Consider the following 13,629-nt stretch of genomic DNA (forward strand, 5'->3'; position numbering starts at 1 on the left):
GCATGCCCCTGGTACCTCTGGTCCCACAGAGATCTTCCACTGGGCCATCTCTAATAGAAGCAGTGCATGGAGCTACATGTATTTCATATAAGAGAAATAATTAACAAAAAATGGGTTGATGATTGAAGAACTTCTTGTACAGTAAAGAGCATCCCAGTAGACAGAAGAGAAAAACACAATGAGAAATGGTAAAGTATCAAGATTTTATTGTTTTATATATATACTTATAATTCTTAAATGAGACAGTATTTTTTTAAAACAGCAGCAAGCAGAACGTACAAGTTGAGAAAAGTGGCAGCGCAGGTAACTCTGTTTGGCTAATGCCCGTTCATGTACAAGGCGTACATTGGATTTTTTTCTTTTGAGCACCTTTTGTGGTTATTTTTTCTTGGTTTAAGTGTACAGTAAGGCAGTGGTTTTTTCAATAAGGAATATATATATATTTATATATTTATATTTATATATATTTTCAGTCATCACCGTGAATTCTTCGTACATGCAAATTCAATAAAATGTACAACTTGGAAATGTTACACCGGGAGACATTTTTCCTCAGAGCAAAGCTTCTAATAAAAGGCAAATACAGACACCACAAAGTTAGAAAAGAGAAGGAAGGCATAGGAAACCAAGAGCCAGGTGCTACTGACAGGACAGCTTGAGCAGGGAAGATTGGGGTTCCAGTGAAGATTCCTCCCGCTGCTGGCAAGGCGGGAAGGAACGGATGGTTATTAACAGATGTCTCCAGCCAACTCCCTCGGGAAGGTTCACTCTAACCTGAGAAGCTCCACATCAAAGAGGAGTGTGGCATTGGGAGGTATGACCCCAGGGTGGCCTGTGGCTCCATAGGCCATCTCAGGTGTGCAGGTCAACTTTGCTCTTTGTCCTAAGCTCATCTGCGTTTGGACATCGGAGAAAGGAAAAGAGAACACACACAAAAAAACAGGATTAGGAGGAAAACAAACAACAACAAAAAAAATCATTACCTGGCAGATTTACAGAATCAAGGAGTGTTCATAGAATTGTTTTGTTTGGAAAAGACCTTTAAGATTATTGAGTCTGAGGTTTGGAAGGGGAAGATCTTTAAGGTCCCTTCCAACCCAAGCCACTTTGCGATTCTGAGTCCAAGTGGTTTCACTTCAAGCTGAAGCTGCCACAAAGAGCTCAGACATGGGCATGGGCCTCCTCAATGATCTGCACTCTCACAGCAGTTATTTAAACTGCCAGAACCAGCCTTGAAGTGACACAAAGTCTTTTTAACACAATGCTTGGTCCATCCTGCCTATACCAGGGCAGGGTGCAGGAGGTCTGAGCTCCTCCTGTGGAGCACAGGGTACAAGGAACACCATCAGCAGGCGCTGGGAAAGACCCTCAGAGCTCTCTGTTCATGAGAGATCAGTGCTCAACACAGCCAGGTTCAGCACTTATTTCCCTACCCTCAGTCCAAGCCCCAGGGCAGAGATCTCACTTATGCTACTTATCCAGGCACAGAGCCCTTGTCCCTGGATGGGCAGGAATGCTGATTTCCCTCACTCCAGGCTGGCTCTGAAGGGAACTGCTCACTGAGATGTGGAGTTATCTTCTAACTGAGTATTTTGGAACATTTTCAAACTGCTGTTCGTGCTTCATACACTGATGATGGAATATTCACTGGCCAAGAAATGTCCCCTGATTTGAAGCAATGATTTCAACTCAGACCTCTCTCCCAAGACTGGGCACATCACTGGACTACATATGATGTGATACCTCTTTGTTGAGAATATTTTCAGGTTCTATGAAATTTACAAAGCTAGAGAGTCAATTACTTTGGGTAGAAGAAAAATGGGGATATGAACTTTCCCACATTTGAGGAGTACTCATGGCATGGGGCTGAAGATGTCCAAGCTGATGGCCTCCCCTGGTCCCCACAGAAATTTTGCATGGGGCTGGCTGTCCAGTGCTTGGATGTATCCATGCAAAGCAGGCAGCTGGTAGGTCATGCCTGGGGTTTTAGGGATGAGGCAAACTTGAACTTTGAGAAGCTGAGCAGAGAAATACAGACAGACCCTGCTGACACCTGACAGTCATTACACCAAGTTTGTGAAATCTGTGAGCTGGACACAGGGACCTGCCTTGTTCCAAGAGACTCTGTCCAGCATACTCCCCAAATCCCTCAAACCTGGGCTGGAAGGAGACAGCCACGAGCTCGACTTGTGTCAGTGATCCACTAGGAGGAGCAGGAGGGCAGCCTGTGGCCACACGGGCTCCCGGCATGGCTCTCGGCCACTTATTTTCTAAGGGACAAGAGCTGGGGAGTGAGAGCAGTCAAGGAAGGGATTACTTGATTCTCCCAGCACTTGTTGATGCTGCTTTATCTGCACTGGCTTCTGCTTCCTACAGCTCTGCAGTCCTGAGCTCTCTTAGGTCTTTCTGCAAAATAATCAACAGTCCAACTCAAATCCTTCACAGGAAGATGGTATTTTTCACAGTCTAGGATTCCTCAAATGGACTTCTCTGGCTGGAGAGAGGGGAATGCTTACACTGCTTTCTCTACAGGGCTGGAAACCCTTGTCTCTTCCACCCCTCTCTGGAAAAGCATGGTTGCATCATTTCTCAATGGATTTTTTTCTCGTTTTGCATTCTTCCCTTCTCTCTATTTAAGCATAAGACCTTGTTCCTGTTAAAGTTGTTCCTGTAAGAGTATTTGAACAGTTGCCTCCTACACTGAGCTCTTGGATCCTGAAATGGGAAGTCAGGAGGAATTTGAACCCTGATCTCATTCACTTGTGCTCTTGAGCAGCCTGATCACAGTCCTCATGTGTGGGGGGCCCTCAGAGCACTGCACAAAAAGCAAGCCCTGGCAGTGAATTGTAATCTGGGGCTTTTACTGTGCTGGTACTCAAACTGCAATCAGTGGAGGGCAGTTTTCTTTCTCTCAGCACAGGGCTGGTCAGTGAATGTTTTGTAGCTGGGAGTTTGAAGTAGTAAAAATGTACCAGTGCAGTTTGGTACCTTATCCAGTCAGGGTCAGAACCTGTAGCTGGGTCATGGATGTCATCAGAAAGGGCAGCTTGGGCTTCTATGGAGTAGCTGAATAGAGATCACTCCATAAAAAGCTGCCACCTCAACATTTTAGAGGCCACTGCTGTTTGTGGAGCTGCCCATGGGAGAGGGACAGAGCTTACATGGCACCTGGGGAGGTGACTCCACCTCTCCCCTCCCAAATCCATACCATGGGGAAAGGCTCATGAGCAGGGGATAGCCCTGAGTGGGTGGGTGGATGGATGGATGGATGGATGGATGGATGGATGGATGGATGGATGGATGGAAACTACAGGAAATACTGTGCTCAAATGCACCATGCTTTCACAAAAACACTTCATATCCTTCACTGTGATTTCCACTTGGTCTTGTTACCACTGCCATGGACACTACTGAGCTCACACACCCTTCAGCCAGCTCCAGGTTCAGACAGAACAATTTATTAGTACCTGTGTAACACCTTCTTCAAATCCTTTAATGACTTCTTGCCTGCCAATCTTGAACCTGAAAGGCTTGTTTCTGTCTCTAGAGGAATCAAACTTCTTTCCATTCTGTAGCATTCCTGCCAAAACAAGACACATGGTTTCAGTCTGAGATACATCTAAATTTAAGTGCTGGAGGAGAGGGAAGGAGTGAAAAATTAATGTCTTGGTCACATCAGCTGCTCATTTCCATTTTTACTTTAAAGCCTCATTCAAAAGGCAGGAGAGGCAACTGCAGTGGTACCATATTGTTACCTTTGTCTTCCTGTAATTTAGACTCTAAAATAGAAATTATTTTTACTGTTCTCAATGCAATAGGTTATGACCCATGTTGCACCAAACATTGCACAGACATACAGAAGAGCTGCTGTTTGCACAGTGGAGCTCTCTGCCTAAGTGGATAAAAGCAGGCAAGGAATAAGTGGGAGGCAGCAAAAGAGAGAATCCCAAGGCAGGTGCCTGATCCAGGGCTGCCCCTAATAACGTGTGTTACACAAACAGAGCCATCCCACACCATGTGTGTGAAACCTCTACACAACGTGACAACTGCAGCTGTCCTCATACAGAGAGAACAGAAGAGACTCTGCAGTCACAAATATGAAAGCAGCAGAGACATTTATATAAATGTTCTACTACCCTTGTTTTTCATGCTTCCATTCAGAGACAGTCACAGAAGACGTGACTTGTTCCTTTGCATGGGCACTGCTTCAATCCATGGGTTTTGAACACAGGCCCAGATTCCTCAGCAATTGGACAAACCTTCACAGAGCACTACATGATCAGCTATTCTCCTTCTCTTTTCAAATTGTGGCTGATTACAGTAGCTTTCATTTTAGAAGTACCTGGCACTCAAAATGCTTTACTCTGGATATTGCAAGGTTAGGCTGATATTTCTATATTAAAATCAATCCTTTCTCTGTAGTGCTGTAGAGCCAGTACTGTAGGCATACACCATGACTCTTCTATGCAAGGGGTTGCACAAAGAGAAGTTAATTAATCTGAGAAAGACTTTGGTTGCAAAGAACATTAACAAGCCCAGCTTTGAAAGAAAATGTTGAGAAAAAGTGTCTTTAAGATTCAGTATCAAAGATACAGTCTTAGTTTCTTTCCATTAAGGCAGTTATATCAACAGATCAGCTTGATGCACAAATTTTATTTTTCAGTGAAAACCATTGATTATTATGCAATAACAACGAGGCATATTTTGCTTGCTTAAAAAGTCTGTACTATGAATCAAAGGTAAATATGAAGAGACGTGCCAGAATGAAAAACAGAGACTAAAAAGGTAGGATTCTTTTTGCCAACTTTTAGGCTTCTAAGGTATAGCCAGCTACTTCTGAGCTAATTACTCAGAGAAAATAGATAATCAAGTCAGAGAAAAATGCACTTTCAGGGAGCAATTCATCTAACCAAATCTAGGGATGTACATTAGGACATAATGAATCACATCCCAGCAGTGCCTGTTTCTGTGCAATGAATAAAGGACAGTCCAAACAACAGCTTAGACACAGATGTCTCCAAATTCATTAGTAGTTAAATCAGTGGCAATGGAGTTCTTGACTTGCAGTTATGAGCACACAGTGTTTGATTATTCCAGTGGGGTTCTCTGTCCAGATATTTTACATCTGGACATTACATCTGGACATTTACATTAAAACCAAATGCCATATTAAGGCACATTAGCCATTAGCCAAGTCCAACACTTGTCCAAGTTGGTCTTTCAGACACACCTGTGCGTGTGCTCAAGGCTTTAGAAAGAAAACTGTGGAGTAACCTGCCCATAAGGAATGTTTCATAACCATTAGTGCCTGACATAATCCTTTAGTTTTTCACAGTCAAATAATGAAGTGCTGTATGTGTGCTCTCATGCAAGTGCATGGAATCACAGAACCACAGAATCAGTGAGGTTGGACAAGACCTCTGAGATCACTGAGATCACTGAGTCCAACCTTTGACTCAATGCCACCTTGTCAAACAGAACATGGCACTGAGTACCACATCCAGGTGACTCCACCACCTCCCTGAGCAGCTCATTCCAATGTCTAATTACCCTTTCTGAGAAGAAATTTCTCCTAATGTCCAACCCAAACCTGTCCTGGCAGAGTCTGAGGCCGTTTTCTCTTGTTCTGTCCCCTGGGAGCAGAGCCTGACCCCCACTGGCTGCACCCTCCTGTCAGGGAGTTGTAGGGAGTGATGAGCTCCTGCTGAGCCTCCCTTTCTCCAAACCGGGCACTCCCAGCTCCCTCAGCCACTCCTCATAGGATTTACCCTCAAGAGCCCCCCCCAGTTCCACTGCCCTTCTCCGGACTCACTCCAGCCCCTCAATGTCCTTCCTGAACAGAGGGGCCAGAATTGGACACAGAACTCAAGGAATGGCCTCACCAATACAGGGGGAAATTCCCATATACTGTGCAATGTATCAGCTCAGGGATAGCCACAAACCCCTCCAGGCAGGCTGGGAAGCCACAGCAGCTCCTGAACAAGCTACAGATTAAGATGGATTCATTTATAATATAGAAATTCAGCCTCTACTGAGGGAGAGCAGGCAGGGAGAAGCAGCTCAGGGGGAACTCTCAGACATATAATATAATCCTTTTTGAAGTATTTGATCTTAAATTTAAGTGACAGTCCTTCCTCAGAGCACTTTTATTTTTAAACACATCATAAAACCTTATGATTCTATGAAATGGAAGGAGACTACTACAGAATCCCAATATTTAATAGTTTTAATATTAAAACTTAGTATTGTCATTACAGCTTGCATATTCAAAGTACCCAAACATTAATTACTCTTCACATTAGCCCAAGGAGGTAAAGAAGATATTTATTACAAAATAGCCTCAATCTGAAAGTTCAGATTCAGATGCAAAGTTCCACACCACTTTATTATGCATTCATCTCATTTTGTAAGTAAATCCTATTAAAACTCTTAGCTAAAAGCTCTGATGGTTTACAAACACCCCACATCAAACCAGCGACAGAATGAGAATTAAATCTTCAGAGATTCTGACAACAGCTCCTGGACAATGTTTCCCCTTTAAAGCAACATTTCCATCTTCCCATGAGCTTGCTAGTTTGATACACCATTTAAAAACTAATTCATTTCACTAGAAAATGCCCACAGAAGATGTGTTAGACCTTGTAGAAGAAATCAGGCTTTTCTATATTTACAGCAACATCCTATTTTCAGCAACAACTGAAAATTCATGAGGTTATGGATTCACAAATGTAACTTCCTGTCCCATCATCTTACTGCTTTTGGAAGACAAACTGGAATGCAGAGTCAAATGTGTCTGTATTCACTGAAGCTCTGGCAGGAGGGTCAGTTTTTATGTGAGTGCCCTTTAAATGCACATCCAGTCTGGAAATGAGTCAGAGGCTCCATGTGTCCTGAAGAAGTTCCGATGCGGATTTAGATGTGAACTTTAGATCTTTTTTATCTCAGATTCTGAGAGCTAGAGTTAGCTCTGCAGGCTCCTGGGAGCTAAAACAGCACAGTGCTTTATTTTCTCTCTTGCTAATGCACCAATTGATTTTTTTTGGTGAAAAAATTGATTTAGTTAAATTCTTCAACAAGGATGGATGCCCATCTTCAGCCTACATCTTTATTTATCTAGCTAACAGCAAGGAGAAAAAACCCCACAATCTGGAACTCAGAAACAACATTGTTTTGCAAGTCAGAACAATCAATAAGAGTTTTGATTGAGCAAGGACATCTAGATGCCTATAAGGAAGGCTACTTGTAAAAAAACCCCTTGGGTTTCTGAAAGGGAACAATCATTGTATTAAAATAATTAATCGCACAAACTGGCAAAATGTGGCACAGATTTGAAAACATTCTGATCTACAAGGCATCCTAATTGAAAACCAGGCTTTAAAAATTAAAAGGGTGTAGAAAAGGAGACATTTCAGATCATGGGTCCTACTGAATCTCTGATGTTCAGCTCATTGAAGCTGCAGATTAAAGAGCAGCTGGATCATTTTATTAAGGAACATGACCACAGATCCATCCAAACTGCCAGGGCTACAATGCCATTTGGGCTAAACTAGCAGTGAAAACACAACTTCAGGAGAGGTTCAGCACAAGTTATTACTTCTTATTAAAACACAGGTGTGCCTGCAGCTGTGTTTGCACTGCTTTTTAACACTGCACTACTTTAGCTAAGATCCCATCACTGAAGTCTGTTTCCTAAGGGGAGAGGGCTAATGAAATGAGACTGCCTGCACTTGCCTAATAATGGGAGATTCTTTGAGCCAATTTCAACCCCATTTGGCAGAGGAATAGGGATCATACCAACATTAAGATCCAATGCATGCAATGAAAAAAATCTGAGTAGAAAGAAGAGCCTGTAAGAGCTTCTACCAAGAGACAGGCTCAGTCTTTGTTATCAGAGAAATTCAGAGAGGTCAGGAATGGAAAGGCTGGAGCACAGACTAAGTTTATTTTTCTTTCATCTGAGAACAATTCAGCTGGGAATATAAGCAATCACACAGCACAAATCCATGGAGCCATCCCAGCTGTTAGACACCTAAAACACCTATTGTCCCAACAAAACCCTGCCTCAAACCATGGCCCTAAACTGTTATCCACACCAAGGATGGGTGGAGAGAGAACACTGGAGGCATCCACAGATAGTCTGTCAAGCTTCTGTGCCTGAACCTGGAAAATTCATGTGTAAATTCTACTGCTAAGGTTATCCACTTCAAAGGTACAAACTGGGTTTCAACCTGGCATCTAGGCTACTCCTATGGTTAATGGAGAAAGAGAGGTATCTCCAAGAATGACTCATCCCACCTAGATTTAGGTGTTAGGGCTGAAATAACCTTGTGGAACTGTTTATCATTCTCAGTCAACTATCTTAAAAAGGGTAAGGTACCTTAAACCAAATGCTAAACTGCCAGGTCTAGACTGTCCCTCACTAGGGCCCTAGAGAGGCAGTATGAGCTCAGCCATCCATCCCTAAATGAAACAGGCAAAATTGCATCCCAGGCTTCACTGACTCCAGTGTTTACTGAATCATTTGTCTCTGCAGTGTTGACAAATTCTGGGAATCAGAAGGTGAAGATCCTAATCCAGAACAAATCTCTTGATTTCACTAGTTGCTCTCTTTTTATCCTGTACAATGGGATTCACTTACCTCACAAGTATTAAGGGGATAAACTGAATTAATAGGTGACCTTCAAAAAACAGCATCATCCATCTAGGAAGTATTCCATTGGTATACTTTTTCAAACAGTAATTACCTACAGAATGTAAAGGAAATACATGTGCTCGAAGACAGCTACTTCCTGAACACATTTTTGGCAGCAGAAAGAGGGGCAGATATTCAGCAGTTTCTAGGACACTATCCATTTCATTTTATGTAGACCAGAGGCTCTTCAGGACAGGGACTATATTCTGATGCCACTCAATGCCATCACCTTTCTAATTACACCCTGTAATCAATTTGTGCTGTTAGGAACATAATCTTTCAGTTTGGTTCCTAGGACTTTCTGAGGAGATAATGTTGCTGTGGGTTAAGAATTTTTATCTCAAGTGTTTCTTTTTTCGTCATAAAATATATTGTTTCTATGTCAAAATATATCCATATTCTGTCAGGAGAATATCACAAAGGCTGGAAATCCTAATCTCCCCCCATTTACAACATGCAACTATTACTAATATCCACTTTTAGCCTGGAAAATATATTATCAGAAAGGTCCTAGTAACTGCACAAAAGTCCTAGTGTAAACATTGATGCCTTCCCAATGTACAGAGGAAGGCACAGTTCAGCACAATCCCTGAAGCTGTGGTGAGAGAAACACATCCATAAAGTCACAAATCACATCCCAGGTTGATTCACACCAGCAGAACTCCACTGTGATATTACTTGCATTTTACATTAAAATAGATCAGTTGTCTTCTGTGGCAAAGGATTCCCTGCATTCAGTGGTGTTCCCGCCTTAGCTTGTGGCTGAGTCTCAAGCTAACACACCTGGAAAAAGTGTGGCTCCCTCAGGAACCAAAACAATTCCCCTATGTCTTGGTGGTAAATGCAGAGATCTCAGCAACAGTTTTCTAGGCAATACTGCCTTCCGAGGACCTAACTCAGCTCTCCAACACATTCCATCAGAATCCAGATGTGCATCAGTCAGACATCTCACACTTCTTCCATCTTAATGTCATTATTATCTCAAAATTCAATTCACCATTTTACACATTTCTGTCATAATAACAGCTCCCAGTAACCTGGCCCTGAGCCTGTTCCTGCCACAGCACACTGAGCAGCACACACCTCTGATTCCCTTGCTTGGACTTCCAAAGCAAATTCCTCTAGACAAATTTGTTGTCTCATTAATTTTGCTGATGGCTATTGTAATGGAAACAAAGAGTGTTGAATGTGAGCTGGAAGATGCTTTTCTTCTCTTCACTGTGTTGGAATAGGGGCCACCTTACTGTATCCTGTCTGGGGACTTTGGCAACTGAACTGCAAAGGAAGCCTCACTTTTCCAGGGAAAGGCTCAACAATAGAGGTTGAGCACTACAAGCACTCAGTTTTATCCTGCTAACATTTTCTCTGCTTAATATAAACAAAGTCTTATGTGGAAAAAAGGATTTACTGTCTTAGACTGCATTTTCCTGACAGCTTGCAGCCACTTAAGAAAAAATTAATACTTTAAGGGAATTTTCAGTCTAGAGGGATAACAGTTGAAAAAAAGGGGGAAGGGGATAAGCACAACTCTGCAGCATATCAGCCCTTTACCACAATTATTTCATTTTGTCTAGAAAGGCAACAGCAAGGACTTGAATGTGCCATTTGTTGCCATGACAAAGTGACTCAAAGCGGTGAAGTGGGAAATGGATAGTGGTGGTGGGCATTTCCCAGCTCCTGCTACTGCAGCACACTTCATGCTTCATCTTTTGAACACTGGCAGCCTTGCTACTTCATTTTCTTCCTGTATTAGATACTCATATATCTTTAATGTGGAGTAAGAGCAGCACAATCAATTATTTATTATGCAGCTGACAGCGTGCAATGAAGACACAACAGACAACTCCTCAATAATGCATCACCGTGGGCTATGAATGAATCACTGCTGCACAACCACGAGGCAAAATGAAAGAACCTTGCACTTAGCTCGACTTCACAGCCAGGAAAATTACCTGCAATTGTCTTGCTCACTCTGCTGAAAGGCATTATTCTGTCCTAGCGGCTTTAGGGATTTGCATACTTTTAAAAGAAGGAAAAGTAGATTTACCTTCAAGAGAGATTTGGGGCTCACTAAGCATATTCTACATAAGTTGTGAAGAGAAAACAATTCCTCTGGTATCCCATCACCTTAAAAAAGTAATTTTATTTTAGAGTTTGAGTCTGTTACTGTTACAAAGTTCAGCTGTAAAATATACATGTACTGCAGCATAAGGCAAATTTCATTTGAATAAGCATGGCAGAATCAGGTCAGTGTGGGAATGCTACTGAGGGGGACGATAAATGTCTAAAGCAGCATTTTAGAGAGAATATATTAATAGAGAAATACTTTGGATCTCTTGTTTCTCTATCCCCAAACACCATGTCCTGTTACACAGGGTTCTGTAGGAAGAGGGAATGTTCCTCACTGGTCTGGGTCTTTCTGTCCCTACCCTCTGGTAGCAGCCCAGAAGCACAAAAACCAGTTCAAGCATGACTGTAATACAAAGAAGAGAGTCTGCAAGATTTCCCACACAAACACAAGCAGCAGAGCTTGCCCAAAGAATTCTGAGCACCTAGTGCACCATGAAAACAGAGCAATAAAATAATCTCTTTTTTTTTTCATCTTGGTTTCATTGTCAGTCTCATCCTATGGCACATGTATTTCCTTCCCTCCTCCCTTTTTGTTTCATGGTTGCCTGTGTTGTGGGGGCATGGATTTGACATTTTAGCCTGTGGCACATACACAACTGTGCAGGTGACCTCCCACTGGGCAGTTACACCCTTGTGTAGCAGGTAAACCACACTGAAACAGGTGTGAGTGTGCCAGCCACTGTCTCTCAGGGTACCACACCAGAAGGGCCCAAGGTGGAACTCCAGACTTCTCAACACAGATCTGGGGGCAGGGAGCATGGAAAAACACCAGAAAAGCATCTTCAGAAAGCTCTGAGCATGGCTGTGAGATCACATGAGAAGGGACTTGGGGTAAAAGCACCAGGTTCTTAATTCCTCTTCTGTGCCAGGGAAGAAACTGCCAGAAGAAACACCTTCCAGCCCAACACGACAATCTTACCAGCAGCTGGGTGTGCTTTAATGATAAGCTGTTCTCAGACTGGGCATTTTTTTTTGGTTTTCAGCTGTCCAGCCTTGTAGTATGTTCCATTCTGAATTTAGCATCAAAAGTGTTGCACCTTCTGCAACACTTTTTGCAGAAGTGTTTGTGCTAAAATCTTCATTTTTTGTGCTAAAATCTTCATTTAGGTGCAACACTTCTGATTCCCTTGGCTTAAACTAGCAACAGCCTAGTGAGAGTTTTACCCATCTCTACCAGGGCACTGAATTAAGGGGGAGAGAATCACAGAACGGTCAGGGCTGCAAGGAACATTAAAGATCATCTCATTCCAACCCCGTGCCATGGGCAGGGACACCTTGCACTAGATCCAGCTGCTAAGGGCTCCATCCAGCCCGGTCTTAAACACTTCCACAGATAGGGAATCCACAGCTTCTCTGGGCATGCCCAAAGACAATAAATTTGAGCATGAAAAAGTATATTATTTATGTGTTACCCCTTAACACCAAGATGGCATGTTGGCTTTTAGGGCATTTGGAACTGAAAAATAACATTTCTCCCCACATCCCTGGTGAATGAATGCTCTTTCTCTCCCATAGGTCCTTGTTTACTTGGTTCTTTATCACATCCCACTTTCTTAATGCTCAGCATGGCTGCAGCTCCTTGACAGGGGAGCGTTTTGCTGAGACTCATCTTGACAAACACAGCAATCGTCTAACATCATGCAAAGGACTCAGCAGCTACTCTGTTCTTAAATAAGATGGAGAAAAGGAAAAACATTCTTGGAAAAAGAGAGAAACACACAGGACACAACCAAAGAAGTAACTAGTTTATAAAAATGGGTGTATACTGAGCCAGTATGTCAGCCAGCCACAGTCAATATGCCAGGATTACATATACTCTAAGTAAGTCAGAGGCAGACACTGCTGTTCCACCATGATCTCATATGTACATAAAACATACATAATGCAGAAGTCAATTGCTTTTCATCCAGGGTGTCCAACTTTTTGATCTAGACTGGTCAGACATCCCTGTAATATCTTATTTTAGAGATGTGGTATAACCTTCCCAGCTGGCATTATGCAATAGCCCCTCCCTTCACAAGTGTTTGGAGAATTCCTGGGGAGTCATCTCCTCCTGTCTGCGATTCCATGCAGAAAAATGAGACATTACTTCATTGACACCAATTTGAGGCCACTGTGAGACCTCACTCCAGCATAACACACAGAGTTTCCAGGGTGATCAGGTGGAACACACTGCTGGTTCACTCAAGGGATGAGTCCCTTGCTGGGATGGAAAAGGCATCTTGATGCTGTGCTCTCCTCACTGACATGGAGAGATTGTAGACTTCTAGGTAGCTAGGACAGTCAAGCTTAATTCCATCCAAAATCAGTTGATGACAGTCAGGATTAGTGAAAAAATGCAGCTTAAAACCAAGCTGGTTCTGATCTGTGCACCAAACACCTTCCAGTGGATTTTGTTGCCTGAGGTACCTTAGACTCTGTGACCACAGATCTGCCCAGTGACTTACAGTGCACCAATACACTCAGCAACCCTGCTGCAGGAATAACAGAAGATAAGAGCCCCTTCTAGACTTTGAATAAACTCTGAGAAGGGTTCATTATCAGTTATTTGTTGGGAAACCCGTACTGTATTGTCAGAAGTTCTGCCGACCATTAACATCAGATAAACCCAGCATTTGCTGAGGAGAAGCTTTGCTGTTTGCTGCAGGACTCCAGTAGAGAAATGTCTTAGTTTACTTTTCTAGACCTTCATTTTAAAAGGTAGATGAGATTCCTCATCAAAGGGACAAATCTTTCCATGGATGTGCAGTTTGCTCTTCCCACCTACTAGGAACGCACCTGCTTTCACAAAAAAAGAGTATTTTTGC

The 13,629-nt window shown here is 42.7% G+C and overlaps 1 protein-coding gene across 2 annotated transcripts in view; it reads right to left on the minus strand.

Moving 5' to 3' along the window:
• Nucleotides 1-189: 189 nt before the first annotated feature.
• FKBP1B (FKBP prolyl isomerase 1B) overlaps nucleotides 190-13,629 on the minus strand; it is a 44,376-nt gene continuing 30,936 nt past the window's right edge. For both annotated transcript variants that reach the window (XM_054279698.1, XM_054279697.1), the window contains 2 exons: nucleotides 3,468-3,580; nucleotides 190-893 (listed from right to left, as the gene is read on the minus strand). In XM_054279698.1, coding sequence (XP_054135673.1) covers nucleotides 765-893; nucleotides 3,468-3,580 — 242 coding nt within the window. In that variant the 3' untranslated portion in view covers nucleotides 190-764. The remainder of the gene's footprint in view (nucleotides 894-3,467; nucleotides 3,581-13,629) is intronic.

The sequence above is a fragment of the Melozone crissalis genome, unplaced genomic scaffold, assembly GCF_028551555.1.
Source record: "Melozone crissalis strain CALT ecotype California unplaced genomic scaffold, PUWL_Pcris_2 ptg000027l_1, whole genome shotgun sequence".
In the NCBI taxonomy this organism is placed as follows: Eukaryota; Metazoa; Chordata; class Aves; order Passeriformes; family Passerellidae; genus Melozone; species Melozone crissalis.